Source organism: Alexandromys fortis, unplaced genomic scaffold, assembly GCF_014885135.2.
Source record: "Alexandromys fortis isolate MF-2015 unplaced genomic scaffold, M_Fortis_MF-2015_v1.1 scaffold_106, whole genome shotgun sequence".
In the NCBI taxonomy this organism is placed as follows: domain Eukaryota; kingdom Metazoa; phylum Chordata; class Mammalia; order Rodentia; family Cricetidae; genus Alexandromys; species Alexandromys fortis.
This window is the reverse complement of record NW_026067980.1, coordinates 754,917-782,414: the sequence shown is the minus strand read 5'-3', so window position 1 is coordinate 782,414 and position 27,498 is coordinate 754,917. Positions and strand designations below refer to the sequence as shown.

The 27,498-nt window shown below is 43.6% G+C and overlaps 1 protein-coding gene across 1 annotated transcript; it reads left to right on the top strand.

Moving 5' to 3' along the window:
• The first annotated feature begins 1,093 nt into the window (after window positions 1-1,093).
• Sh2d1b (SH2 domain containing 1B) lies at window positions 1,094-22,414 on the top strand. The gene is made up of 4 exons (XM_050158265.1): window positions 1,094-1,365; window positions 15,698-15,761; window positions 18,315-18,477; window positions 20,891-22,414. The coding sequence occupies exons 1-4, from the start codon at window positions 1,232-1,234 to the stop codon at window positions 20,926-20,928; spliced, it is 399 nt and encodes a 132-aa protein (XP_050014222.1). The 5' UTR covers window positions 1,094-1,231; the 3' UTR covers window positions 20,929-22,414.
• Window positions 22,415-27,498: the final 5,084 nt, after the last annotated feature.

Sequence of the window (27,498 nt, the reverse complement as noted above, 5' to 3'; positions counted from 1 at the left end):
TCTGCCTCCCCAGTGCTGAGATTAACGGTGTGTCCCACAACACTCAGTTTAGGCTAACTCTTCGTGATAAGGTGGATGTGGTTTTGTGTTTTAAAATTCACCCCGAGAAAGGCTTGGGGTGGCACAGGGATCCTGAGCACCCAGTGTAGTTACTGCTCAGTTAATAAAGACTTTCTATGGGGACCTGTGTCCAAGTAGTCTTCTCTGATGGATGCTCCCAAACAGAAACTTGTGCTTAACACTGTTACTGAGGTCAAGAACCTGTGGCTAGAGGGTTCTTGTACCGGAAGAGACTATGACTTTGTGAAATGGACGTGGTGTTAAACCAACATCAAATGACTTATTGTATCCGCAGGTCAGTGCAATTCTCAACCTTCATCAGAGCTTACTTTTACAGATGTTGATGAACACAGAGTATGATCAGAGAAAGCCCAAGAAGAATATGGGTATCCAGTACTGTTGGACACAGTGAAGTTGCGCTATGTAACAGGGCTCACATAGGAAGTTAATGTAAGAGGAGAGAAAAGGGGAAGTGAAGGGGGCAGAGAGGGAGGCAGAGGCCAGTTCCTGGGGATAAGAGTGGTGGACGAGAGAGAGAGAGAGAGAGAGAGAGAGAGAGGGGGGGGGGGAGAGGGAGGGGGGGGGGGGGAGGGGGGGGGGGGAGAGAGAGAGAGAGAGAGAGAGAGAGAGAGAGAGAGAGAGAGAGAGAGAGAGAGAAGGGAATGTAGCAAATGTGCCCAGGGGATGCTCTCAGTGACTGCAGCTGAGGATATCCTGTCAGGACCCAAGGGCAGGCCAGTACAGATGCCTGAATACTAGCAAGTCCAGCAGGCTCAGTAGTATGCTTGTTAGAGAGCACAATGCTAGCCAGAAGGGATGAAAACCAGTGGGAGATATGCTGGACCAGGGAGCTTGACTCTAGTGTTGCTGCTGCGGCCAGGAACAGCTTTGCCTGTGAGCTGGAGGGCACTCACCACCTTCTGTGAGTCATATTTGAGACACCCACCCCTAGGCTGAAATGCCTTGGTCACTTTATCACCCCTCCCTTCTCATTTCCTGTGTCTGCTAAAGCTGACTGAACCCACAGAGCAATTTCATCTTGTTTGGACAACACTTGAAGAAGGGACATTTCCCTTCCACCACTCTCTCCACTTCCCTCTTCAAAGTCACTACTTGGCCTGGAGCTGGATCTCAGGTTGCCAGGACAGTTAAAGCATTAACTTAGCCCTCCATGGAGCTGCCTTACTACCACGGCCCGCTAACCAAGCAAGAGTGTGAAACCCTGCTCCTCAAAGGCGGGGAGGATGGCAACTTTCTGTTAAGAGACAGCGAGTCTGTGCCAGGAGTCCTGTGTCTCTGCGTCTCGTGAGTAGCCTTGTCTTCATGAGTTGAACCCTGATGGCAGCCATATACTCAAGGAGTTGAGTCTAATTCTACTTTGCAGTGCTAAGGTGTCAGACATGGCTAGAAGGCTGTGCCTACCCAGCTCTTCGGCTTTCCTTTCCCTCCCGGTTGTGGATGCTATACGAGCAGACCCTGAGATAGCAGAAGTAGGGATGGTGGAGAAGGAAAATAAGAGGGTGATGGGCAGAAGGAAGAACTGTCAGAACACCGTCTCCTCTCCGTATCTCTTTATTTGATACGGAGAAGTCAAGGGACCCTTTAGAATGCTTCAGGCTGAAAGGCTCTCTGGCTACAATTCTCATGCAGTATCTAAAGTGCTAGTATTTCATGCTTTATCTGGTTGGTAAAAGACTTTATAAGCAGCATTTCTTTGTTTCTTTTTATCCTTTTTGTGACCTTTTTGAGGCAAGCAAACATGACCGTCATTTTTATAGATGAAGAAATAGAGAAACAGCGAGTCCTTGATCATGCCTGTTCGAGACATGGAGGAGGACTTTATGGAGGGCCTCCTGAGAGGCGTAGTGATGGATGCAATGGTGATGTCAGTGGGAGAGGGAGAGTGGGCTTAACTCTGAATCTAGAGTGAACAAGAATTCATAGCGACGAGCAGGATGGGAGGTCAGTCCACGGAAAAGTACTAAGAGGAAACTTCAGAGAGAAGAGAAGCGCTGGCTGAAAGGCACCCTGGGTTTTAGCTGAGTGAAGGCCACCATGATTAGATATCATCTGGCAGATGGTGGCAGACGAAAGAAGCTGATGAGATACTGAGGATGCTCAGATAGTACCAGGATCCTCTGATGAAGCTGAATTTTGTAACCAAAATGCACAGGTGGGCTGGGGAGGTTTAGGAGCTCGGCTGAAGTCTGGGCAGACAAAGGGTTGTTGTCCCTGTAGGAGAGCTCTCTTGTGCGTCTCAGAGAAAGTTTCTTGGAGAAAGCTGAGAGGGCAAAAGTGACTGTCATTGCTAACTGTTATGGGGGGACCTTTGTTTCTTTAAATGGTGCCCGGAGAAACGGGGGTGTGAGAAAGTCAGCATTCATTCCTTCCCAGCTTCTGAAGCTAAACGTGATTGTCAGGTTGTTTGTGTGTTTATCTGTGGTTCCATGTGTTAGAGTCCTGGTCCCCAGGTAGTAATATTAAGAGATGGAACAAGGGGAGACCATAAGTATTGGAAGGATCTTAGGAGATGCTGGGTTAGTTCTTCCTAAGTGGGCAGTTATAAAAATAGTAAGACTGGCCCTTCCCCTGACCCTTGTCTGGTTTACTGTCTCTCCATGTGATCCTTCCCTCTGCATGATGCCATCTGCCGCTACGTCATACAGCCAAGTGGGCTTTCGCCAGAACTGGGCCCTACTGAGCAGATGAGTGGCGAGCGCTGGGATCTGGAACTTCAGACTGATGACGTGGAGAATAAGACCACTACCACAGCTTGAGCCAAATGTAAAGCAAGCTTAATTTTTTTAATGGGGTGCATCGAAGAGCTGGCTAGTGACTGCCTCCTAAATTGAGTTAAAGAGAACAGTCCTGAATCCATTTCTTGGGCACCTTTTGAGAAGTAAAATCATGAGTAGTTTTACAGAAGAGAGACAAGAGGTCAATAAGGAAATTTTAAAAAATCTCAAAAAAGAAAAATGAACATCATATGGTTGCCATGATGATTGTGGTTACCTGATTAGGGAAGGTTTAGAGAAGTTTCAGGGAGGGTCAGGGAGGGCCAGAGAGGGTCAGGGAGGGTCAGAGAGGGTCAGGGAGGGTCAGGGAGGGTCAGGGTGGGTCAGAGAAGGTCAGGGTATTCTTAAAAACAAGTCAGAGTCATGGGTTGGGGAATGCCAGGTTCCTGGAAACAGAGAGCATCTCAGCTTTTACAGTAAATAGAAACTCATGTTTAACAATATTGCACAATGACTCCTGCCTTCAAAATAGAGCCAGGAATATTCCTCATTAGTCCTCAAACTAGTGCTACACCATTGCACCTCTGAAGGAAGAGATCAGAACTACTTAAGGTGGGGTACATGGCAATAGGAAAAAGTGAGACTGGACCCATCTCGGCCAGGATCCCAGAGCACATGGTCTGCACTGAGATTCTCTTTCAACTCTTTGCTTCCCTGAGGTATGTCAGCCCAGATCATATATTCATGGAGAGCAAAGGCAACTTAGACTTGTTTAAAAACAACAACAACAAAAGTCAAATGAGAAAAGGAATAAATGAATAAATATTTGCTGAGCACCTTCAGAGGATCAAGCTTCACCCTCCTCGCTGCCCAGGTCACGGAAGAAGAGGTCATGTCCTCACCCATGTCAGAGAAGAGCCAATGTCATGTGGGCTCAGACATCAGGCGTAGGTCAAATGACCCTAGTGACCTCATCATGGACTATGATCACCATTATCTAAAGTTTCTCACAGGCCAAGCCCTGTGCTATGTTCTGAGCTGATACCTTCACTACAGGCCTGAGCCTGTATTAGAGGAAATTAAGAAGGCAGTGGATGCTGTGGGGCATGCAATTGGTATGATGATTAGAGAGAGTATCGTGGTGCACTGTGGGAGCCGACAGCGAAGAATGACAAATCCCTTGAGGAGCGGAGAGCCTCACGTTGGTGCTGAGTCTTGGAGGATAAACAAAACCCTTCTTTTATTCATTCAGCAAGTGTACGCCGAAATTCTTTAGGTTCCAGGCATAGGTGTAAGCACTGGAATCCAACAAGTAGTGGAGGAAACGCCCCTTTGCGGAGATCCTTGTAGTAACTAATGTTACCCTATTTTATGAGGGGTAGCAAAACCTTGTTCTTGTTTGTTATTTGCTTTTTGGGATGTGTGTGTGTGTGTGTGTGTGTGTGTGTGTGTGTGTATTTGAGACAGGGTCTCACAAAGTCCAGGTATTCATCACTATGTAGCTCAAACTTATTTCAAAATCACAGAACTCTGCCTGTCTCCACCTCCTAAATGTGATTATAAGTATCCATCATCCAACTGTTTATATAGTATCCTATGTCTCGACTTTACTAATGCCCCCAGAGTCACTGAAATACATTCAAGGTGGTTATCTCAGAACTAGGCTATAAAGTGCCCAGGGAACTCTGCTATAAAGTGCCCAAGCAGGGGACCTGAGCCCTGACTGTGCCCTCATATCCAGAATCTTGCCATCCTGCTTGCCAGAGACAAACCCCTTCTTTGCTGCACTATATGGACTTCTGGGCTGTTACCAAGCCAAACGAGGAAAGCAAGAAAAGTCAGAGATAAAGGAGGGAGGAGAGCAGTGGTGGCTCATGCTTATGGACCTAGCAATTTGGATTGCTAACCTGGCTTATAGAATGAGGCCCTGTCTCAAAATTCCAAAAAGAGAAAGGAAAGAAGGAAGGAAAGCCGGAGGGAGGGAAGGAAGGAACAAAAGAGGAAAAGAAGGAAGGGAATGGAGGGAAGAAAGGGAAGGGAGGGAAGGAAGGAAAGAAGGAAGGGAAGGAAGGAAAGAAAGAGGAAAGGAAGGAAAGGAAGGGAAGATGGAAGGAAGTAAGGAAAAACCATTTAGCCAGGCATGACAATGTATGCCTGGAATCAATTCCAGCCCTTGAGAGGGAGAGGCAAGAAGATCTGGAGTTCGAGGCCAGATTTGGCTACGTAATAAGTTGAGGCTAGCCTGAACTATACAACATCCTGTTAAAAAATAAATAAAAGGAGGAAGAAGATGAGGCGGATAGGAAGAGGAACTAATGAAAGGCGTGGGAAGCCTCAGAGAACGTCAATCTTGCAGAGAGCTACAGTACATATGGACAGGAAACCGCACCTGGTCACCCAAAGTCATGAAAGCTAGAAAACCTCAATGTGTGAAATGTCTGTGCAGTGCGACTTCATGAACATGAGGAAACTGAAACTGGCTCTGCCTGTGCACCTGTAGATTCCAGGCGGGATACACATTAGAGGGTGAAAAGGATTCATCCAGGAAAGGCTCCATCAAGGGAAGGGCAGACTTCCTGTAGCCAGAGAGGCTGCAGGTGTTGTCTGCATTGAGGGGATTGGGGCAATGACTCTCTGTCATCAGAGTTGCAGCTTCCAGATCTTTAAAAAGGGTTCAGAAAGAAAAGCAGTAATCTGAACAGCTATATTGTCCTTAAGACATATGCAAACGCCTTCAAGAAAAACCAAAGGGCTGGTTGAAGTTCACTGGTAAAGAATTAGTCTATCATACACAAGGCTCTGAGTTCAATCATAGTACCAAAATACAATTACTACTACTAATGTAATTCTCAAAATAAAATTTAAAAGAGGGCATGGTGGTTCTTGCCTGGGTTCCCAGTATGTAGGAGGTTGGGGTAAAAAAGATGGTTACGAGTTTCAGGCCAGTCTGAGCTACATAGTGAGTTTCAGATCAGTCTGGAATATGGTGTGAAACCTTGTCATAAGGGCAAGAAGAAAGAAAAAAAAAGAAAGTGGGAGGGAAGATAGGATGAAAGAAAGAAAAGAGGAAAAAAAGAAAGTAGAAAAATAGCCATTAACACTTATAAAAAGGGAAAGAAAAGCAGAAATTATTTCCCTCCAAATTCAGAAATCATTTACATTTCAATACACATCAGCAAACTTTTTGTCATACATACATTGCAATTGTATATGTAATAAAGGGCTCTCTACACAAAATAGTTTTTAACCCGTTTTTCTCTGGACATGATGTGCATGTGTGTGTGTGTGTGTGTGTGTGTGTGTGTGTGGTGTAGGAGTTCTTTCTGTTTATGTGTTACTTTCATTGGTTAATGAATAAAGAAACTGCCTTGGCCTAGTTGATAGGGCAGAACTTAGGTAGGCAGAGAAAACAGAACTGAATGCTGGGAGGAAGAAGGGCAGAGTCAGAGAAGCCATGAATCCTCTACCGGAGATGGACGCTGGTTAGAATCTTCCCTAAGCCACTGTCACGTGGTGATACACAGATTAATGGAGATGGGTTAAATTAATATGTAAGAGTTAGCCAATAAGAAGTTAGAGCAGTGTTTTAATTAATACAGTTTCTGTGTGGTTATTTTGGGTGTAAGCTAGCCTGGTGGCCAGGACAAACAAGCTGCCCTCTCCCTTGTAATGTGTGTGTGAGTGTATGTGTGTGTGTGTGTGTATGTGTGTGTGTAGGCCAGGTCAATGTCAAGCATCTTCCTTAATTGCTCTTCACCTTATTTTTTTGCGGTAGGATCTCTCATTGATCCTGGAGCTTACTGATTTGGCCAGACTAGCTTGCCAGCCATCCTCAGTGATCCTCCTGTCTTCTCTTCCTCGGTGCTAGGAATACAGGCACACAATGCCATGCCCAGCTTTCACACAGGTGCTGGGGATCCGAACTCGCTTCCTTATGTTTGCATGGAAGCGCTTTACTGACTGAGCCATCTCCCCAGTTCACCAAAGCTGGCACTACCATCCTCATGACTGAGCAGCATTTTGCTGGCTGCAATTATTATAACTGATATATCATCAAACATCTAGGTTATTTCCAATTTTTATTTTGCATTTGATCTGGCGGATTAAATACAATTTGGAACAATTGACAGCTTCGTACTGACATCTTTGAAAATTTGCCTTTCACGGAAGTCTAAACACTTGAATTTTGCCATGCACATCAACAAATTGATACAGCACCAGCTTGCACTTACATATGTTCTAATCAAGGGCAGGAAGATGATGGGCAGTCAACAGACTCAAAACATGACTTATAACCTTGGGTTCTCCAGAGTTCCCAGACATGGCGTGGAAGAATGTAGTCCACAATTGTTTGACACCATGGGGTCCAGTAGGTTCTATTTCCTTCCACTAATATTTCAAAGTCTGGTTAAAATGAAACTAAAAGGCTGACCACGAACATGCCTTTCCATAATACTGGCCACAACTTGGGACAAAATACTTATGAATGAACTGTTCATGAATCAGTTGAGATTTACATGTACTGTTTCATGCTTCAGCACCAAACGACCATTCCCAAGGCTAGCCCATGCTGCAGTGAAACAGTTCAAAATAAATGAAGCTAAGTGAGCCTAGCCTTTTCCAAATGTTTTTCTCTTTGATTTTCTTTGTACTAAAGTTTCTTTTCTTCTGTGACACTTGTTCTGCTGCTAAACCCATCTGGTATACTCTTCCTTTCGGACCCAGTGGCCTTTTACTTAAGGAAGCTTCATCCCACAGATTTTTTTTTTGCATCACCATTATCCACACTTTAACTTTCCCTCTTCCCTCCAGATTCTTAAATATCTGGAATAAAATTGTGTTCTAATCTTTTTCTGCTTCTCCTAATATCTGTGTCATTCCTGAGTCTATTTCTATTGATTATCTTATTATGGGTTTACTTCTTCTCATTGTTGGTTTTATTTTCTGTCTTTATTTGTGCCTGGCAAATTTGGATTAGGTGCCAGATACAGTGAATTTTACCTTTATGAGTGTCAAAATTTAGTGTTTCCATGAATGTTCTTGAACTTTGCACTAAGAGGCACTACGTTACTTGAAATGGTCTCATCTTTTGAGGGTTTACTAGATCCAAGAATAGCTTTGGTTCTAGAGCAACTTCTGTTCCTCTATGGGGTAGAGGTAGGCTATCTTTCTGCATACCCCACTGATGGATGTATAAGATGGTCTCCCTGTTCCATGAGAAAGAGAACCATTTTCAGACCACAACCTTGGGCTTCTCTTAGCTCTAGTTCCTCTTCACTTTAGGGGAACTGTTCGATGTCCCTGCACTAAGTCACTTCTGTCCTTGCCAGGCCATGGGGGGAAAATGTCTTTCGGCCAAAACTAATGTAGCAAGGCTGCATTTCCCCCTTCTCTCTGGGAATTAGTGTCCAGTGTTCAAAGGCTGCAATTTTGTATATCTTTCCCCAGTCTCTCAGGGTTTTTGAGGAGAAGGGATAATAAGTATGGTCCCATTATTCCATCTTGGCTGGAAGCAGAAGCTATAATTGATGTACTTTTAGTACTTACCATATATATCACTTTAAAGTTAGAAAAAGCAGCCATCACGTATGGAGCATTTACTATGCACCAAGCAACAGGTTCACCACTTAACACAACTATTTTAATAATCAGCTCAATAATATGACTTAGCAGAAAAAATGGAGAATTGAAGGCAGGGGGTCATGATGTTTTGATTTATAATAAAAATGAAATATATCCATAATAATTTCCATACCTATTTATGTACACAATTGGTGTTCATCCCTTTTTCTAGTATGGATTTCTAAAACTCGTTGGGTCTCTAGGGTAACGAGTGGCGTTTATATGTTAACAAAACAACGCCAAAGATAGCCTTGGGATGGGGACTGGCGGCCAGAAAGACCTAGGGTGGAGAAACTATTCAAACTTCTCAAGGCATGTGGAGAGAAACAAAGGATGATATTGTTGGGTGTGGTGGTGAACACCTTTTATCCTGGGATTTGGGAGACAGAGACAGGCAGATTTCTATGAGTTTGAAGTCACCCTATTCTATGTAGTAAGTTACAGGTCAACCAGAGCTACATAGTAAGACACAGTATCAAATAAACAAATAACGGTTGTACTAATGTATAATATTGTTGAAAGTGTTACGAAGTACAAAAGGGAGGAAAAGGAAGAAAATACAGAGAGTGCGGAGAGCCACTAGTGGTTTGGGTACCTCTATGAACAACTGAAATCAGACACATTGAGGAAGGGTGAAAGAAGTCAGCCAATAGAAAGGGAGCAGAAAGGAGCAGAAAGTGAGGTTGAATTTGTGGATTCTGTAGGTCATTGGCTGGTGTGGGAAGTCCTTCTGTCTATGTGTTGCTTTCACCGGTTAATGAATAAATTTGTTTTGGCCAGTGGCTTAGCAGAATAGGGCAAGATGGGAGTTCAAAGCAGATAGAGGAGGAGTGAGTAGGTGGAGTCACAAGAAGCCATGGAACTGCCAGAGGAGAAAGAAGCAAGCCGCCAGCCTGAATCTTGCCAGTAGCCTACAAGCCTCATGGTGAAATATAAAATAACAGAAATGGGTTTGTGTTATGGTCTTGGCAAGTGAAATTGGTGCTTTTAGATGGGGTTCAGTCAAAAGGAGACATGTATACACACAGTATATATATAGAAATAGAATAAGGGTATTTGATCAAGAAGGATGAACTAAATAATAGCTGGAGGTTGTAGACATCAGAACACAGAGCAGCGTGAAGAAGGTTGGGAAGGGGATGTGGGACACAGAGCATCCGACACAGGGGTCATGTTGGGGCATTCATCACATCAAGTCTAAGAAAACTCATAGGTATATAAGAGGAGACATGAAATAGACAGAGGGATAAATGAATCTGGGATTCAGGGGCAAGTTGGAGCTAGAAACACGAACACAAATTAAAATACAATTCAATAAAAAATATTTTACCGGTGGTCCTTCTGTTTAAAAACACTACATCTTTCTTTTCTTTTATGAACTGTTCTTTCAAAACCTTCTGGTAGCGTTTCTTCATATAGATTCAGCACATTCAGTGTAAGTCAAGAACTGTGTGCTGGGTCTGTATTTAGAGCCAGGCATTGTGCTAGAATGGATAGGTCACACAGAGTGACTTTAGACTTGAGGAACTTTTACACCTGAGTGTAAACTGTACATGGATGAATGGCTAATTAAAGTTCAGTATGTTAAGTATATGGATGGTAGCAGGTGATCTTCCCCCGACCCCGCCAGAAGTCTGTCTCCTTTGCTCTATCTCAGCTCCCAGAATCATCAACTCAGCTACATTGTATCACCAGCTGTCTGCACAGAGCTCTGGGTAGAAAGATGGTTTGTAGACTGGTGTTATTATGGCATGTTGATTGGTAGCGCCATGATATCTTTACTGGGATAATAATCATAGTGTGATGGTTGGTCTTAATTGTCAATAAGACACAATTTAGAGTCACCTTGGAAGGGAGTCTTAAGGAAGGATTCTCTAGACCAGGTTGGCCTGTGGGCACGTCTGTGGGAAATTATGCTGATGGAGTATGAAGGGTCACCCCCTGTGGAGTCCTGAACTGTGTGAGAGTGGAGAACCGGAACTGAGAACAAGCCAGTGTGCACTGAGTTTTTGCTCTTTTCTTCTTGACTGTGGATGTCATTGTGACTTCCTACAATGATAACTAGAGCCCTGAATTAAGATAAACCCTTTCTCCCTATGCCATTTTATTATGGTACTTTATACCCGCAACAGAAATGAAAGACATAGTTTTATAAGAAGACACCATGCACCTATCAGCTCCTCTTCTTTCCCCCCACAGGAACTACCTCTGACTATCTCGTCCCTGCCCCCACCCCCACCCCCAAACACACTGGGGAAGAAAATCAGGGATACTAAATCTCTTAGATTGACATTTTAGGTCCAGTTTTTAAAGGATATAAAGATTTTTTCCCCTGAATGTTGAATAAAATCCCCCCACCCCACCCCACCCCCAAAGAACTGTTAAATAATGAAAGCATAGCCTGACTCATGCCTTTAGTCCCAGCATTCAGGAGGCTGGAAATCTACACAAAGGCAAATCTTCAGCAGACACCGAAGCCACTGATGAACTCCCCCTTCCCCCTTCTTCCTCTCCACATTCCTGCCTGCCTTGACTTTCCAGCCCTTCATCCCCCCCCCCTTTCTGTCCTCCCTAGTGTTTATCTTAAAAATCTGCATTTGAATAAAGCCATTTTCTTTCATTTGCTCCATAGTGAATAGCAACTTATTAATGATAAGTATTGAATCCCCAGTTATTGGGTTCCTCTGTCAATGCAATACGCCAAATCAGATCAAATCAATAAATCTGGATTCCATAAACAGAGCAAAGCAACTCCTGGGTGACTCTCAGAAAGGCAGGAGAGAAAATCCCATGGCAGCTCTACCCTCTAGGCAGTCTTGTGCAGTTCCAGGGGAGGAACCACCACACTTGGGTTTTCTGAGGGGTGGGGTCTGGATTGGGAGGCGGGGAGGGGAGGCATTGGAATGGGGAGTGGGAGGCTGGAGTGGAGATAGCCAACAGTTAGGTTTATGGTGTTTTAATCTTTTTTTTTGTGTGTGTGTGTGTGTGTGTCGGGTGGGGGGATAGGTACACAATTGTGAAGCACAAGGGAGCCTGAGGTTAAAGTAGGGAATCATCTGTTCATCTATAATTGTTTTCACCTTATTCGTTGAGGCGGTTCTCTCAGAGCTGACAGATGTAGCTAGTCTTAATGAAGGGAGCATGGCACTGTTAGGTGCAGACCACACCCCGACACAGTTTCCAACAAAAAGAGATCCCTGATAAAGAGATAGACGGTGGTGGTTGAATCTGAATCAGGCAGAAACAAGTGACTCAGCAGAAGACAAAAGGGAAACCCCTGCTAGGGCAAGCGACTGGAAACGTTGGTCAGTGTAGGCAAATAGGGATGTTGATAACTGGACATTGGTGGTCGGCCCTGGGAATGAGGAAGTGGCCAAAGAAGGAAGAAGATGGCAAGAGCAGCCTGCCAGCACCATGTTTGGGTTGGTTAGGGCCATTAGCTTACCAGCCAGTTTGCTCTGGGGATCCCTTCAGAGGCTGGGATTACAGGAAGTCACCCCCTCATACTTCCATTGTTAGTGTTTTAACCATGGAGCCATCTTCCTAACCCCTACTGTGGAGTTACTTTAATAATTTAATTTAAATAGCAATCAGGGTTCCCTGCCCTGTGGGGGACTTGATTGGGTGAGGGGGAAGGAAATAGGAGGCGGTGGCAGGAAAGAGACAGAAATCTCAAATAAATAAATAAATAAATAAATAAACAAACCACATTAGAGAGAATTATGTAATTTATTCTTTAGGTATTTACTTGGTTTTTATATTCATGAATTTTTAATATTTTATTTTATCTTAAAGATGCACTTATTTTTAGCATTTGGGTTTTTGCACCAGGAGTGTGCATAGTCCCCATAGAAGACAGAGAGGTCAAATTCCCTGAACACCACATGGCTGTGAACTATGTGTGTGCTGGAAACTGAGCCTGGGTCCTTTGTCGGAGCAGTAACTGTTAAGTCATTTCTCCTTTTTAAAGCCCCTTTTCCTTTATTTCTTTTTTCAAGACAGATTTTCTCTGTGTAACAGTCCTAGTTGTCCTGGAACTCATTTTGTAGACCAGGCTGACCTCGAACTCACAGAGTTTTGCCTGCCTCTGCCTCTTGAGTGAGCCACCATGCCTGGCCCTTTTAAGTATTTTAAATAAATTAAATATATTTAATCTTTATGCTTTTTCTTTTGTTTGGTTTGGTTTTTCAAGACAGGGTTTGTCTAATCTTTATTTTTTAATAATTGATAAAATTTTTTAAATGGCATTATCTACAATGTTGCTAGCTCATAAAATACACATTTTCTAATTTTACTAAATTTTATCAAATTGTTCTCAAAGGCATTATGCCCGTGGCATATTAATTTTTCTCTAAGGTGTCATTAGACCTTTATTTGGCATTAATGAGTTCCTCCAGCTCTGCCCCGCTGGTATGAGATGGGTGTGACAGCGATGGGTGTGACAGTGATGGGTGTGACAGTGATGGGTGTGACAGTGATGGGTGTGACAGTGACGGGTGTGACAGTGATGGGTGTGACAGCGATGGGCGTGACAGCGATGGGTGTGACAGTGACGGGTGTGACACTGATAGGTGTGGCAGCGATGGGTGTGACAGTGACGGGTATGACAGAGATGGGCGTGACAGCGATGGGTGTGACACTGATAGGTGTGACAGTGATGGGTGTGAGTGACGGATGTGACAGTGATGGGTGTGAGTGACGGATGTGACAGCGATGGGTGTGGCAATATCTGAGAAGCGGTAAGAGTGAGCACGTGGTAGAAGTCTGGGATTCTCTCCTGATTGCTTCCATCCTCTCAGTTCCCATTTCTCACAGAGAAGATAAGAGCAATCAGCTGAGAGTAAGGCTCTCTAAAGAAACAGAATGTTGTTCCGCAAGGAAGCAGAAATCATGGCACATTATCTAGCTAGGCTGAAACAGTATTTATAATGTCATCATAATGTTAACATTTAATATTAACTTACTTAAAAATTATGTGATTGCTGAGAAGAGAAAGCAGAGACGGGAGGAGGCAGAAGTACACAAAAGAGAAACCCTCTAAGAGATAACATTTTCAAAGAAGGCAGCTAACAGAAGTCTGTGTACAAGATTTTGAAATAAGGCAAGTTCAAAAAGTTACTAAGAGAGACAGGAAGGACTGGGCAAGGAGCAGCGCCTGGTGCTGAGAATGGAAAAATAGGCAGGAAACTGCAAAATTTGGTTATAAATTTGATAGTTGACATTTAAACTGCATGCATATATTACTCTGGCAAAAATACATAAACCAAAGAAATCATAAAGTTGAAGATTGTAAGCCAAACCATTGTATTAGGCTACACTTCCTTATAAAGTCACATAAATCATTATATATGTATGTACACATATACACACACATATATGTGTACACACACACACATATATATATCACCTGAGTATTAAAGGAAGTAGTGATAATGTTAAGCAAATAATCTAAGAAGGATAAATATATTAGCTTGGCTTCTGCTGCAGTGATAAATACCATGACCAAAAGCAACCTTCGGAGAAAATAGTTTATTTGGCTTATAAGTCCAGATCTCAGTCCATCACTGAGGGAATTCAGGGCAGGAACTCAAGCAGGAGCGGAGGCAGGAACCATGGAAGGATGCTGCTTACTGATTTGCTCTTTAGTCTCATGCTCAACTACTTTAAAAAAAATCTGGCATATTCATATGTAAAGCAGTGAGTTCACATGAGATATGGAAGAACATGGTTATTATTAGTGATGAGTGGGGTAGGGTGGTAATTTGTGGCTAGAAAAACAACTTGCTTCAGACTATCAAGACTCAGAATATTTCATACTGACTTGGTAATGATGCGTGCACTACTCTAAATAGCCCACCTTTCCCTACTAGGGAACCACAGTGAAACGATGTTCTCCTACAGTGGTAAATATTCAAAGAAGCTATTTTGTAGTGCTATTTTTTTTTTTTTTGAGACAGTATTTCTCTGTGTAGCTTTGGAGCCTGTCCTGGAACTCACTCTGTAGATCAGGCTGGCCTCAAACTCACAGAGATCCACCGCCTCTGCCTCCCATGTGCTGGGATAAAAGGTGTGTGCCACCACCTCCTTTCTTTGTAATGTTATTTTAAATATTGTGAGACAAAAATTATTCTTGCAACAAAAGAATATGCCCTTGGAAATTTAAAGAGTTTTCATAAAAATATATATCAACATAAGTCAGGGAAATAAACGTATTACGGAGTTCAAGACTCCTGGAAAAAGACCACAGAATCAATCTGGATAATAATGAGGTAAATTTGTGAAAACTGCTAGCAAGAGAACAGTCTCTGAGTTAGCCTTGAGATTGCCATGAGAAGGGAGTGGGGGATGATTTTTAAAGTGAAATGACAAGAAAAAGCAGAAGCAGGTTCTAGAAGCCAAATAAGGCAGTTAGACACATCATAACAAGTAGATGGCCACTGAGCCTGAACATTTTGGGGTAGGGGGTCACTGAGCTAGGGTTCCTGGGAACTATCTTCCAGGGACAAGCATCAGAGACCAGCTAGCCAGGACCAAGATTGATGACCATCATAAATGGAGCTAGTCAGGACCACAATAGATGGCCAACATAAATGGAGTTTCTTTTGTCATCACAGAAGGAATCATCCTGTTTTTCCTCTGTGTGTTTAAACCAACTGCAGCTATCTTTTTTATATGTAACAGGACCTGCCCAGGGAAGGCACAGCTCATAATGGGTCTGCCCCCCCTACATCCATCTTTAATCAAGAAGAGGCCCTACAACTTTCAAACAGGCCAATCTGATAAAAGCATTTTCTCAGTTAAGGTTTCCATTTTTCAGAGGACCCTTGCTTTGCCAAGGTGACCAAAAAATTAACCAGAACAAGCAAGGAAGGAGTTGAGGGCACATAGGTGAGAACAGAGAAGAGAGGGGAAATGGTGGATTGGAAAATTCATGGGTCAAGAAACTGTGGAATCAGTGAGCTAGAGAAAGAGAGGAGAAACAATAGAAGAGCAGGATTCTCATTATGAAGTAGTTGCACTTCCTGATAAAGATCAAGATGTAAGCAAGGACCTTCAATTCGTCCTCCTCATCCTCTTTGCTAGAGTTCGCGCTCTGTTATCTCTAAGAGGCTGTTTCCAAGCCCTTCTTTCCTTCAAATTCAAATGAGAGAGTGTGGGAATGGTCAGTTTCTTTCTTAGGATCTAAGATGGAAAAACACATTGGGTCTGAACTACGTAGATAGCCATCACGGAGTTTTGAATATAAGAACATCAGTATTTACGAACTCATCTTTCCATAGGTTTAGAAAGTTTGTCTACACCTACCGAATCTTCAGAGAGAAACATGGATATTACAAGATACAGGTAAGAATGCATAAGGACTGTCACACAACAGTGTGGGAATTAGGGGAAAGCCGGAGTCATCTCCTGAATCTTTGATGTGACCACACGGAGGTTTTTACAAGCAGGAGTACCACACCAAGTTCAATAAGCAGCGAGTGTCACCTGTCTCTGAGAGAAACAGGCCAGTGCTGGAGTGGAGTTCCACACTTTAGTAATCCTAGCTGTTGCTCCAGACTGTAGAGACAGTCAAGCCCACTCCCATCAAGGTCAATCACGCCGAACCTGGACACCATTGACAGCTGCTGTATAAAACAAACCATATCCCAGGACGGGAGTGGGAAGGCAGGTGGGCGGAAGCTCAGACGTTCCAAAGTCAAGCATATCCACAGCTGTCTGAAAACAGAGCAGGAGCCATTAAGTAGCTGGAAGTTTTAGGGACTCCTTTAGTTTCTCTGGTTCCCTGTGAACTCAACAGGGAAATCTCTTTGCTTCTTTTGAATTTAGTTATGCGCTTTAAGAAATTTAAGTATAACAAATGTAATGGAATTCTTAATTACCACCATAAGATCCTAAAATACATTCTGAGAAATATCTTCAATATGCTCACGTAACTGTGAATATCTGAAAGAGATTAAAACATACAGCAATCCCTAAAATACCTAAGCATCTTTTTTTTTCTTTTTCTTTTTTCTTTTTGCTGTGGAAGACATCCTCTAGGCAATTGGTAAAATCTGAATTAGTTTCAAAATTCAAACAAGATTAGTAAGTAGTACTTCATGAAAGTTAATTTTCTGATTTTAATCATTATAATATGGTTATGCAGTGTCTTTGCCTTTTGGACTACTGAAGTACTTAGAATTAGTTAAAGAAATATACCTTTAACTTTTCAAATGCTTTTGAATATTTTTTTTGAGATCATACTTTAATTGCATCATGGTCCCTGCCCTTTCCTCCCTCCAGACCCTTTTTCTCTTTCAGGGCCTCTTTTTACATTGTCGTTTTACACACACACACACACACACACCACCTAAGCACATAAGTATAACCTACTCAGACTGCATTATGTCACTTGTATCCATAAGTTTTCACTAACATGACTTGAACATGGATGACACCGATAGACGTACTAATGTGGATGGCAGAAAGTTCACGAGGCCTCAACTGTACATAAAGAAGTACAGGAACTGAAGGATGCGGAGAGCGGGAGAAATGGTCTTCTGAGGAGAATAGTCATACCAGACTGGTTATTGCACACCAAATGGCCAGCCCTGAAAACTATTTTTAAAAAAGAATGTTCATATGTAGCCTGGCTGTGGTGGCTCATGTCTGTAATCCTAACACTTAAGAGGTAGAGGCAGGAGGTTCACAAGTTCAAAGTCATCATCAGTTGAGGTCAGCTTGGGCTACATGAAACCTTTTTTTTTTTTTTTTTCAAAAATAAAGCAATATATATATATCCATTTATTTTAGAGAGAATAAAAAGGCAAACAAATAGAATATTATTATATAGTATATGAATGGAGAATTTATGGGAATTTTACTTCTACTATTTTTCCAATTTGCCCATGTCTGTCTGCAATTACCTCAAAATAAAATGCCTTCTATTAAGTAAACCATTTTGAAAGCCATTTTTCTTTTTTTCTTGTATACATTTGGGGATTCTGGATATTCCCTCAGAACCTGCTTTGTCCCTCTTGTTTATATTTCTGAACAAACTGGAGAGCTCTCCACGCGGTTCATAACTCGGATCCAGAGAAGCATTTGGCTGAGGGAAGGTTGTACCCTCACAGGCCTGCAGCAGGCAATGCTTCGAGCTGCAGCGATGCTCACACAGGAACGCACGCCAAAGTGTTCTCATCTCTACGATGGAGGTCAAGCATGTGCTTCAGAAAACCTTCCAGCCCTATCTGTTAGCCAATGCTTGGGCCATAGATCACCACAGTGACGACCAAGGAAACCACACACAAAAGGGCAGGAGACAAAAACTCTTCTTGTTTTTAAGGTCCTATCAGAAAGGTTGATTTTTTTTTTCTTTCTGGTTGCTAACCGGAAAACGGGCCTGCGATTTCACTAAGTCATGTTGACACCCTACTCTCAGTATAAACTGGGACTTGTTTTTCTTTATCTGCGCCCTGTGGAGAGCCCACATGCATCTTAGAGCCCAAATGCAATTATTTGGCATTTTCTTCCAGGAGTCCCCTCCCTCAGCGAAGGTCAGGAGCACGGCACAGTCTGGTAGGGGACTCCAGTGGGGCTACGATAAGAACCACCCCGGACGAATTGCCAAGGAGGGGGCTCACTCAACACAGTGGCCGAGGATCTTTTAAGTAGAACTCCCCTTTATACGGAGTTGCTCGGTCACGAGCTTCCTTTCCAGAATGAGGAACCTCTCTGTGGAAGTCCGTTAGTGAGATCACCGGGCCTGACCTGCTAGCCTCTTGCTTTCGGCTTGTCAACTCAACTTTCAAAAGCAACCCTAAAAAAAAAAAAAAAAAAAAAAACCACTGTTGCAAGAAGTGTCATGTTTCACCCAGAGCTGCACAGTGACCAGGTACCTTTCTTATGTATTTGCAGACTGTGGAAGGGGCACCAAAACAGATCTTTCCAAACCTAGAGGAACTAATCTCCAAATATGAAAAGCCAGGTCAAGGACTGGTGGTTCACCTTTCAAACCCAATAACGAGAAAGAGCTCCTGCCCAAGAGGAAGAAGGATGACGTTAGAGCTGAATGTCTATGGTAAGAACCCTGACAAAGGGTCAGAACGGACCCCGAGCCCCACGTCCTCTCGTATCTACTCTGTAGACTCAGTGGAAATTGATACCTTGCTCTAGGACATTCCTCTAAAGAGCTTCATCTTGCTAAGTGCAAATTTCCACTATCCTGAGAAACAGCATCTTTCGCCCTGCATGTGGCCAAGACATGGAGTTGTCTGTGCTAGGACAACCAGCAACGAGAGGGAAGGCCCTGAGCGAAAAGCTAACGTGGACTTCGTTCTGGGGCCATGTGCAGTCCACGCATGAGAATAAATGTACAGATGGGCAGGTTTTCACTGAAAAAAAAAATCATATCAAATCACCCACCAAGACTTCTCCTGTTACATTTTGCTCCATTTTTGCTAAGCTTTCATTTGTAAGATGATCAGGAACAAATTATTTCATATATATCCCGAAAAGAATGAAGCCGTTGTGATGCATGGGGTGGGGGCTTCAGCACCTGTGAGTAAAGTCTACTCACAGGACTCGCAGATCCTATTCCAAGCTTACCCTCACCTTCGTCATCTGCCCATTGCAGCGCATTTGGGGAGAATTTAGCATCTGCCCGTTCCTGGGAATTTTGAATTAAACACAGACACCCAGAGACATTTCTGGTCCCACCCAGTTCCCCATGACCAAGTGTGTGGCTTCATTCTGTGCCAGAGGGATTGCAGTTGTCTGTGGGTGGCAATGGTGATGACAGCAGGTCTGCTAACTAGGGAAGGGTGAGAGGGTATGAGTTCTCAGGGATCCTGGAAGCATCCCTATCCATGCTATTCCGTGTGAGCATCCCTAACCATGCTATTCCATGGGACATCCCTATCCATAATATTCTGTGTGAGCATCCCTAACCATGCTATTCCATGGGACATCCCTATCCATAATATTCTGTGTGAGCATCCCTATCCTTGCTATTCTGTGTGAGCATCCCTATCCATGCTATTCTGTGTGAGCATCCCTATCCTTGCCATTCTGTGTGAGCATCCCTATCCTTGCCCTTCCGTGTGAGCATCCCTATCCTTGCCCTTCCGTGTGAGCATCCTTATCCATGCTATTCTGTCTGAACAAAGTCACTCTTTAGGCTGCTGTGATAAGCTTCTCAAGTCTCTAAAATGATGAAGCATGGGATTTTAATGATGAAAAGAAAATCTGTCCCATACAATTGTTCCCATACATCCACCTTCATTCGGGGGATTGTGTGGTCGATACAATCTGGTCATTTCCTACAGGCCCAGCCACAGACACAGCCCTACTTTTCTTTTCCACAAAAATTTACAGAATTAGGAAGTATAAAAGGTCTTGAGAAATAGCCTAGTTGATAAAGTGCTTGCCTTGATTGTGTGAGGCCCTGAGTTGGATCCCTAGAAATGATGGTTTTGAAAATCTGGACATGGTGGCACAAGCTTGCCACCCAAAGGCTGAAGAGGCAGACACAGGTAGATCTGTGGAGTACCCTGACCATCAAACCGGTGAGCTCCACGCCAGGTAGATCTGTGGAGTGCCCTGACCATCAAACCGGTGAGCTCCAAGCCAGGGGAAGGCCCTGTTTCAAGAGAGAAGGTAGATGGAACCCGAAGAACAACATGTTCTGGCCACACACACAGGCACTCATGTGTATACACACCTGCATCCATGCATACACACCTGCATACACACCTGCATCCATGAATACACACCTGCGTCCATGCATACACACCTGCATCCCTGCATACACACCTGCATCCATGCATACACACCTGCATACACACCTGCGTCCATGCATACACACTTACATACAAAAGTGTTAAGGGGAAGAAGAGGAAAGCATAAATCTGTCAAGGTCAGATGCTTGTGCAAATCAAGATGAGTTGCTGGGGATGGCTGGGGTGGTAACAGTACTGCCTAAGCTGTAATAAAATGCTACCAAATCCCTGGAAATTGGTAGAGAATGGGCTTGGGATAGGTCTTTCCCAAGAACTGTTCCCAAGAATTTTCCAAGCGTGATCAGACCTGGTGGAATATGCTCCAGGTACTTAGCTACCAAAGGGGAAATGCCTTCTCATGGCTGGAATTCTTCCTTCCCTTCCTCTTGTCTCCTTAGAATAAGCTCCATGCAGAGCTACATGGGATTTTCACTGGTGAAGGCAGACATTGAGTACTAGAAGCTAAGGCTCCACTTATCAAACAAAACAAAACAAAATCAAAACCAAACCAAAACAAACAAACAAACAAAAAAACAGAAAGACACAAAACCCCTATTTGGCCAGCCGAGTTCCTAGTGCCACTGCAGCCTTTGACCATGTCTCTGTGATGTGGAATCGGCACTGCTCTGTGCATGGTGCTCTTTCCCTCGAGTAGGGCTGCCTAGTGGGACTTCTGGGTGTGACATCTCATGGCTGTCCTTTGCTTATCCCCAGAGAACACTAGCGAGGACTACGTGGATGTCTTGCCTTGAAAACAAGAACATAGGAGAAAACAAGCTGACAGAAAGGTGGTAGAGCTCTCTGCTGCCACCACCTCTGCAAGTGTTAATCCGAAGCGCCAGTTTCTAGCGGGCCTTTGAGACTCCTCTCGTCTGGGTAGCAGGATCTTCTCTACTGAAGCCTTGGAGAAGTCCCTCCCCATATCCCGGCCTTCAGGCACACTCATAAGAGGCTCCAAAGCCACGGCTTACCTGTCACTCTCCTATCTTGGGATTGGACTGGCTGGTCAGAGGCACCGCCACTGATCCTGGCTGGCAACCTCTAACAGGACACTGGGAAGGGCTGCTTCATAGAGAGGGAAGAATGCTCTACGATGACTCCAAAGTCCCCGTCTCATGGTTGTGTGACTTTGGACAAACCACCCTTTCTGGTGTGGTTGAGTGGTTGATACACACTAACCTGGACCCTCTGTTGAGCCTGGTTGTCCCGCGTGGAGCAGGGGTCTGAGCAGAGGAATCGAGATCTAAGGATACTGAAGAAGCAAACATGTCCCCCGCCTGTCTTGGTCTTGATGAGGGCTGTGACTCACCCGTGGTTCCTTTCCCTTCAGTTTGGGCTAGGTTGACTTCCTGCCAGACATTCCTCTGGCCACAGTTTCTCCTGAGTTTTCCCAATTCTATATATGCAGCAATCACTTTGCCAAGTCTGCCTTCTGATAAACAGGATAAAAATATTTATTTTTTAATAATTTTGTTGGTTAGCAAACAGAGAAATGGGTTTCAGTCTGACCTTTTTATACCTTAAATCATCATTTTTCTTTCTTTGCTTTTCTTTCTTTCTTTTTTTTTGAGACAGAATCTCAGTCTAGCCCAAACTAGCTTCAAACTCAAACTCCCTGTCTCAGCCTCCCAAGTGCTTGGATTACAGGCACACATGGTCACATGTGGCCAATACTTTCTTCATTCTTGACTTTCCATTGTACTGCCCCACTTTCTCCAGCTCGCTGGGAACCCCCCATCGCCACAGAGACTCCCTTCTGCATATATTCCTTTGCCTTCTCAGTTCGTGCTTCCATTTTTAGACCTCTTCCTCCCGTCTCATAATCTGATTTCTGAACTTTCATGTCCTTCATATGTATGTATGTATTTATTCATATAAATTTAAATCTAGATTTTGCATAGGAGAAAAATGTGGTTTGTACTTCTGAATCAGATAAATTTCACTTAACGTAATGATCTTCAGGACTGTCCGTTTCTTGGTGTGTGCGTGAATGCTATAAATTCATTGTTCTAATTCCATTGCGTGTGTGTACCAATGCGTGTGTGCACCAATGCGTGTGTGCACCAATGCGTGGTTATTTTACAGATGTTCTCACATGGGTGGTCCTGTTCCTGCTTGTGTTCTAAGTGCCATGCAAGTATGGCTGTGCCCCCTTTGTGGGGAACATGATGCACAGAGACACGCCTTCCCTGCACACAGGAATTATGGAATGGACACATTTTTTTTCTGAAGGGTTGGATGTGCCTCTTGAATTTTTCTGCTGGTTTAAAATGTTAAGCAACAGCTGGACATGTAGCTCAATGGTGGAACACTTGCTTAGCCTGGGCAAGGCCTCGGTTCAATCACCAGAACCTATGAAATAAGCAAGCAAACAAGCAAGCAAGCAAGCAAACAAATAAATATTAATTAAGGCCTTGTTAGAAGCCAAGTGTGGGTGCATTCATCTGAAGTCTTAGCCACTGAAGGGGACTGAAAATTTGAGGTCAGCCTGGGCTGCACGGTGAATGAAAATGAGGCCATGACTACTCCAAGGTAATGATGAAAGAGAAGGTTTTATTGTAGATATGAGGAAGAGAACAGCTACAGTCATCTGGAAGGGTCAGGCTGAACCGGGCCAGCAGACTGAAAGGGCCATGGGAGGCGGCAAGCACATGACACAGGGTGGATGGGACAGAACAACCCAAGAGAGGAAGTTTCACTCAGTACTTGTGGTACTTTCCAGCACTTCTCACCCTGCCCCCTACCCTAAACCTCTCCAGTCCAGGGTCTGGGCTTCCTCTCTCCCAGCTTCTCTTTCCTTTGTAAACTTAGCCTTGTGGCTATGGCTCTGGGGTCTCGGTTCCTGGTTTCTCCTTAGTCTTGGTTACCGTGTGCTCTATTTTTGTTTCCTCTCTCTTCTTTTCTTCCTCTCTTGTGTTGTCCTGTACCATCCACCCTGTGATGTGCGCCAATGAAATAAAATGAACCTTGGGACAGGAGGCTGAGTTAGCAACTAGTTAGTAGAAAGTAATCAGAGGGCATCAGAGGATATCTGTGAGAGAGAAAAAGATATACAGGAAGCAGTAGGGAGGCCTTTTGAGTGGTGCAGCCTTTTCTGTTTTGGTAGAGCAGAAGGATGTGCTTTTGGGGAGATACCAGTAATGAGAGAAGGTTAGCTAGTTGCTACTCAACCTCCCTGAGCTAGCAGGTTTTCACCCCAGCCTTTGAGTCTGGGGTTTTATTTATAAATACAACAATAGGGATTCAGTTAAAGCTACCTTTATCGGCAGCAGCAAAACCAGGGCATGTGGGAAAAGAATTCGCACCGAGCCACTGCCAGAGAGGCCAGCCAGTACCTGCAGAGTCACAGTGGCTGAAATAGCAGTGGATTAAGGTGCAGCCACTGTGCCAAAGAAGAAACTACAAGTAACAAATTTTACCATGTATGGTTTTGTATATTTTATTAATAACTAATCCTCCCCCCCCTCTCTCTTTCTTTCTTTCTTTCTTTCTTTCTTTCTTTCTTTCTTTCTTTCTTTCTTTCTTTCTTTCTTTCTTTTCTTCTTTCTGGCATTTTCAGACAGGGTTTCTCTGTGTGGCCTTGGCTGTCCTGGAAATTTGCTTTGTAAACCTTGAACTCACAGAGATTCACCTGCCTCTGCCTCCCAAGTGCTGGGGTTAAAAACATGCACCACCACCACCTGGCCAAGAATTAATTCTTAACTAATGTATTAATCATTTTCAATTGCCATAAATTGCAACTTATATTGTATTACTTTTCTACTAGTTTACAATAGTACCAGGATACTTTCTTAGTAGACCTACTAGTTTACCTGTTGGCTCTGGGATTGCCCTGTGTAAACTTCTTTCCTCCCCTTTTTTCTTTTCTTTTCTTTTTCTTTTTGGATTTTTGAGACAGGGTTTCTCTGTGTAACAACCCTAGCTGTCCTGTGATGTGGGAGTCTCCTCTGTGTGCTGTGATTACCATTAACGAATAAAGAAACTGCCTTGGCTTGTTGATAGGGCAGCACTTAGGTAGGCGGGGAGGACTGGACTGAATGCTGGGAAAAAGAAGGGTGGAGTCTGGAGCCACTATGGAGCCGCCAGAGACAGGCATGCTGAAACTTTGCTGGTAGGCCATGACCTTGTGGTAATATACAGATTAATAGAAATGGATCAAATTAAGATGTAAGAGTTAGCCAATAAGAAGTTAGAGCTAACGGGCCAAGCAGTGATTTAATGAATACAGTTCCTGTGTGGTTATTTCTATTCTGGGCCATGGGGACAAACAAGCAACTCCTCCTACGATAGACCTGGCACTACCTTTGTAGATCAGACTTACCTCGAACTCAGAGATCCACCTGCCTCTGCTTCCCGAGTACTGGGATTAAAGACCTGCACACCACTGCCCAGCCTATGTAATTTTTTTTCTGAGGGTGTATTTAATAACATTTTGTTCTCTTTCTTTTCAAAACTGATTTGTCCTCTTTTTGAGTTTATTTTATTGGCTAAGGTTCCTACTATACATTAAGCCCTAGACCAGACTGGCCTTGAAGTCACTGAGAACCACCTGTCTCTGCCTCCTGAGTGCTGAAATTAAAGGTGTGTATCACCATCGTCCAGTGACATTTCATTTTTATTGACCCGATACCCTTTTTATTATGTTAATGCTCCTTTTGCAGCTACAGCTGTAACTTCTTCATTACTCTGTATATTAGTTCTGTCTTTCTCTTTTATATTAACCAGTTCGATCTTAGTCCTTTCAAAGCCAGATTTTTGTATTCTTTTTGCTTTTGTTACTGCTTTTAGATTTTTTTTATTGATAGGTTTCCCAACCATTGGGGCACCAAAACTGTCTTCATTATTTGCCGTTTCCTGATTTACTTATTTATGAATTTGTTTTATTTATCTATCCATTCATTTATATTTATTTTGAGTCAGAGTCTTCCTATGTAGCTCTGGTTGATCTAACATTCACTGTGTAGCCCAGGCTAGCCTCAGATTAAGCTTTTACCTCGCCTCCTTTTCTCCTATCTACTGAGAAGATCAAGTTTATTTCTATTAATAAGAAAGCACTATTAGAGTGTTTTGGTTTACCCATAGCTCATTGTGACTTATATTTCTGTTTTTCTCCGTAATACTGTAGCATTTTCCTTTTGACCATCACCAATCTTGCCTGGTTTCTTAATATTATCTAAAATGTAGCCAATGTATTTTGTATCCTTTATCACTTAAATGACAGTAAACCTCGAAGCCAATTACCCGTTCTTTTCTCTTATGGGATCTCAAAGCACACAATGCCCTTCTAACTTTAATATTTTGCTAATGTGTTTACTGCAAGGGGACTTTTGCATCCTGGCAAATTTCCAGTGTTCTCATTAAAGCAGATCTTCGAGTGGTGAACCTTCTTTGGTCCTGAACGCTTTCTAATGTCTTTTAGACATTACACTTTTCGACATTGTGATAGTTGAACCAAGAAGCAAATAGCAGATTAAAAGCTCACAAGGTAAAGGCAAAGCCACTGTCATCAGCCTCTTAACCTTGGTGCACAGCCATCTTACTGAGAACACATGTCAACTGCATTCTCCGTCACAGCTGAGTTTCCTCCTGGAAATTTAAAGGATGGTTTGTCTTATGATCTGAAATTTCCACGTAATGTGCCCAATTGTAACATGCTTTAAAAATATTCTCTCCCCCTCTCTGTTTTGTTTTGGTTTTGTTAACTCTACATTGTTGATTCTCAGGATCTCAGTGTTTTGGAGACTCTAGTCTCTGTCAACAGGTCATCACTATGTGGCTGAGGCTGCCCTGGAACTTGCTAGGTAGCCCAAGCTGGCCTCAAACTCCAGATTGCCTTTTGCAGGCATTAGAGGACAGCATGGCCATTCCAGGCCCTACACTTCCCTATTATTCTCTCTCTCCATCTAGAATGTCTAGTTAGGGAGTGTCATCGCCTTTATTTTTCTCCACAGACTACTTATGTGATGACAAATGAGCTTAGTTAGCATAAATGCAAGCAACTCCAGGCAGAGGGCAGCATTTATTAATGCCATTTTTGTCATGAAAAAGCTTCCTTTTGTGGACGGGATGAGAAGCTGCAGTCCTAAATCGATCCACAAGGGGTCAGCCGACCATCGCGAAAATGAGTGCCACGAGGATTTTTTTGTTTTGCTTTATTTTGTTTTGTGTCGAGCACTGTTGAGTAACCATGGGAGCTGCAAAACCTGAACGATTTCTTTAGCAGGTATTTGCCAAGCGGGACTCAGCGCCCGGTTGAATAACTCCAGGGTCGATAACCAGATACGTGGGTAAGTCAACCCTAACAGTAGCACCCCTGCCTCTCCATTCCCGCCACTCTTCGGCAATTGGAAACGCTTGCATTTCAAAGTGGATTCTTACTAACGCCCTTAAGAAGGGATGTTTTGGGAGAGACGACTCAGTAGTTGAGAGCACTGGCTACTCTTCCAGAGGATAGGGTTCAATTCCCAACACGCACAAGGCAGCTCTGAGATACCTAGAAAACAAGGATAAGGACTCTTACTGCTAAGGGTTACTGTGGGGATTGTTTTTGTTTACTTTGGTTCCTTTCCTTCCTTCCTTCCTTCCTTTCCTTCCTTCCTTCCTTCCTTCCTTCCTTCCTTCCTTCCTTCCTTCCTTCCTTCCTTCCTTTTTTCCTTCCTTCCTTCCTTCCTTCCTTCCTTCCTTCTTTTTCTTTCTCTCTCTTTTTTTTTTGGGGGGGAGGGGGTGTTTCAAGGCAGGGTTCCTCTGTGTAACAGCCCTAGCTGTCCTGGAACTCACTCTATAGTCCAGGCTGGCCTCGACTTCACAGAGATCTGCCTGCTTCTGCCTCCCAGTACAGGGATAAAGGCGTGCGCCACCACTGCGATTCTATGAGACTTCCTTGCCCTGGTTTCAAAATGCAGTCTGCTGATTCCTCTTCTGGAAAACAAGGGGCAGAGGAGAGGGTCTCTAAATTCCCATACTAAATAGAATATTTAGTGTTCAGGGAAACTGCATTCATCCCTAGAAAAGGTCAAACTAAAACAGATTATTTCTGGGCCGTGACTAGTTCCCGGACTTCTTATTCGCTGGTGTGATGGAAGCACACAGCGCTGTGAGTCAGGGAAGGGGAGCAATCCCCCAGTCTGAAAACCTCGGCCTTCGGGACCCATTCTGCTTTTCGTCAGTTGTAAGGTTCATTCCCCCATCCCTCAGTGCTGCTGAAATACCCCTCTCAAGATAGGAGAATTAACGCTCATGTGTGGATTTTTCTGAACACTGTTAAAGAGTACGTGTCTGAAAACGGGGCTTCCTCACATTGCCTGTGCAGTGTTCCTGAGAAA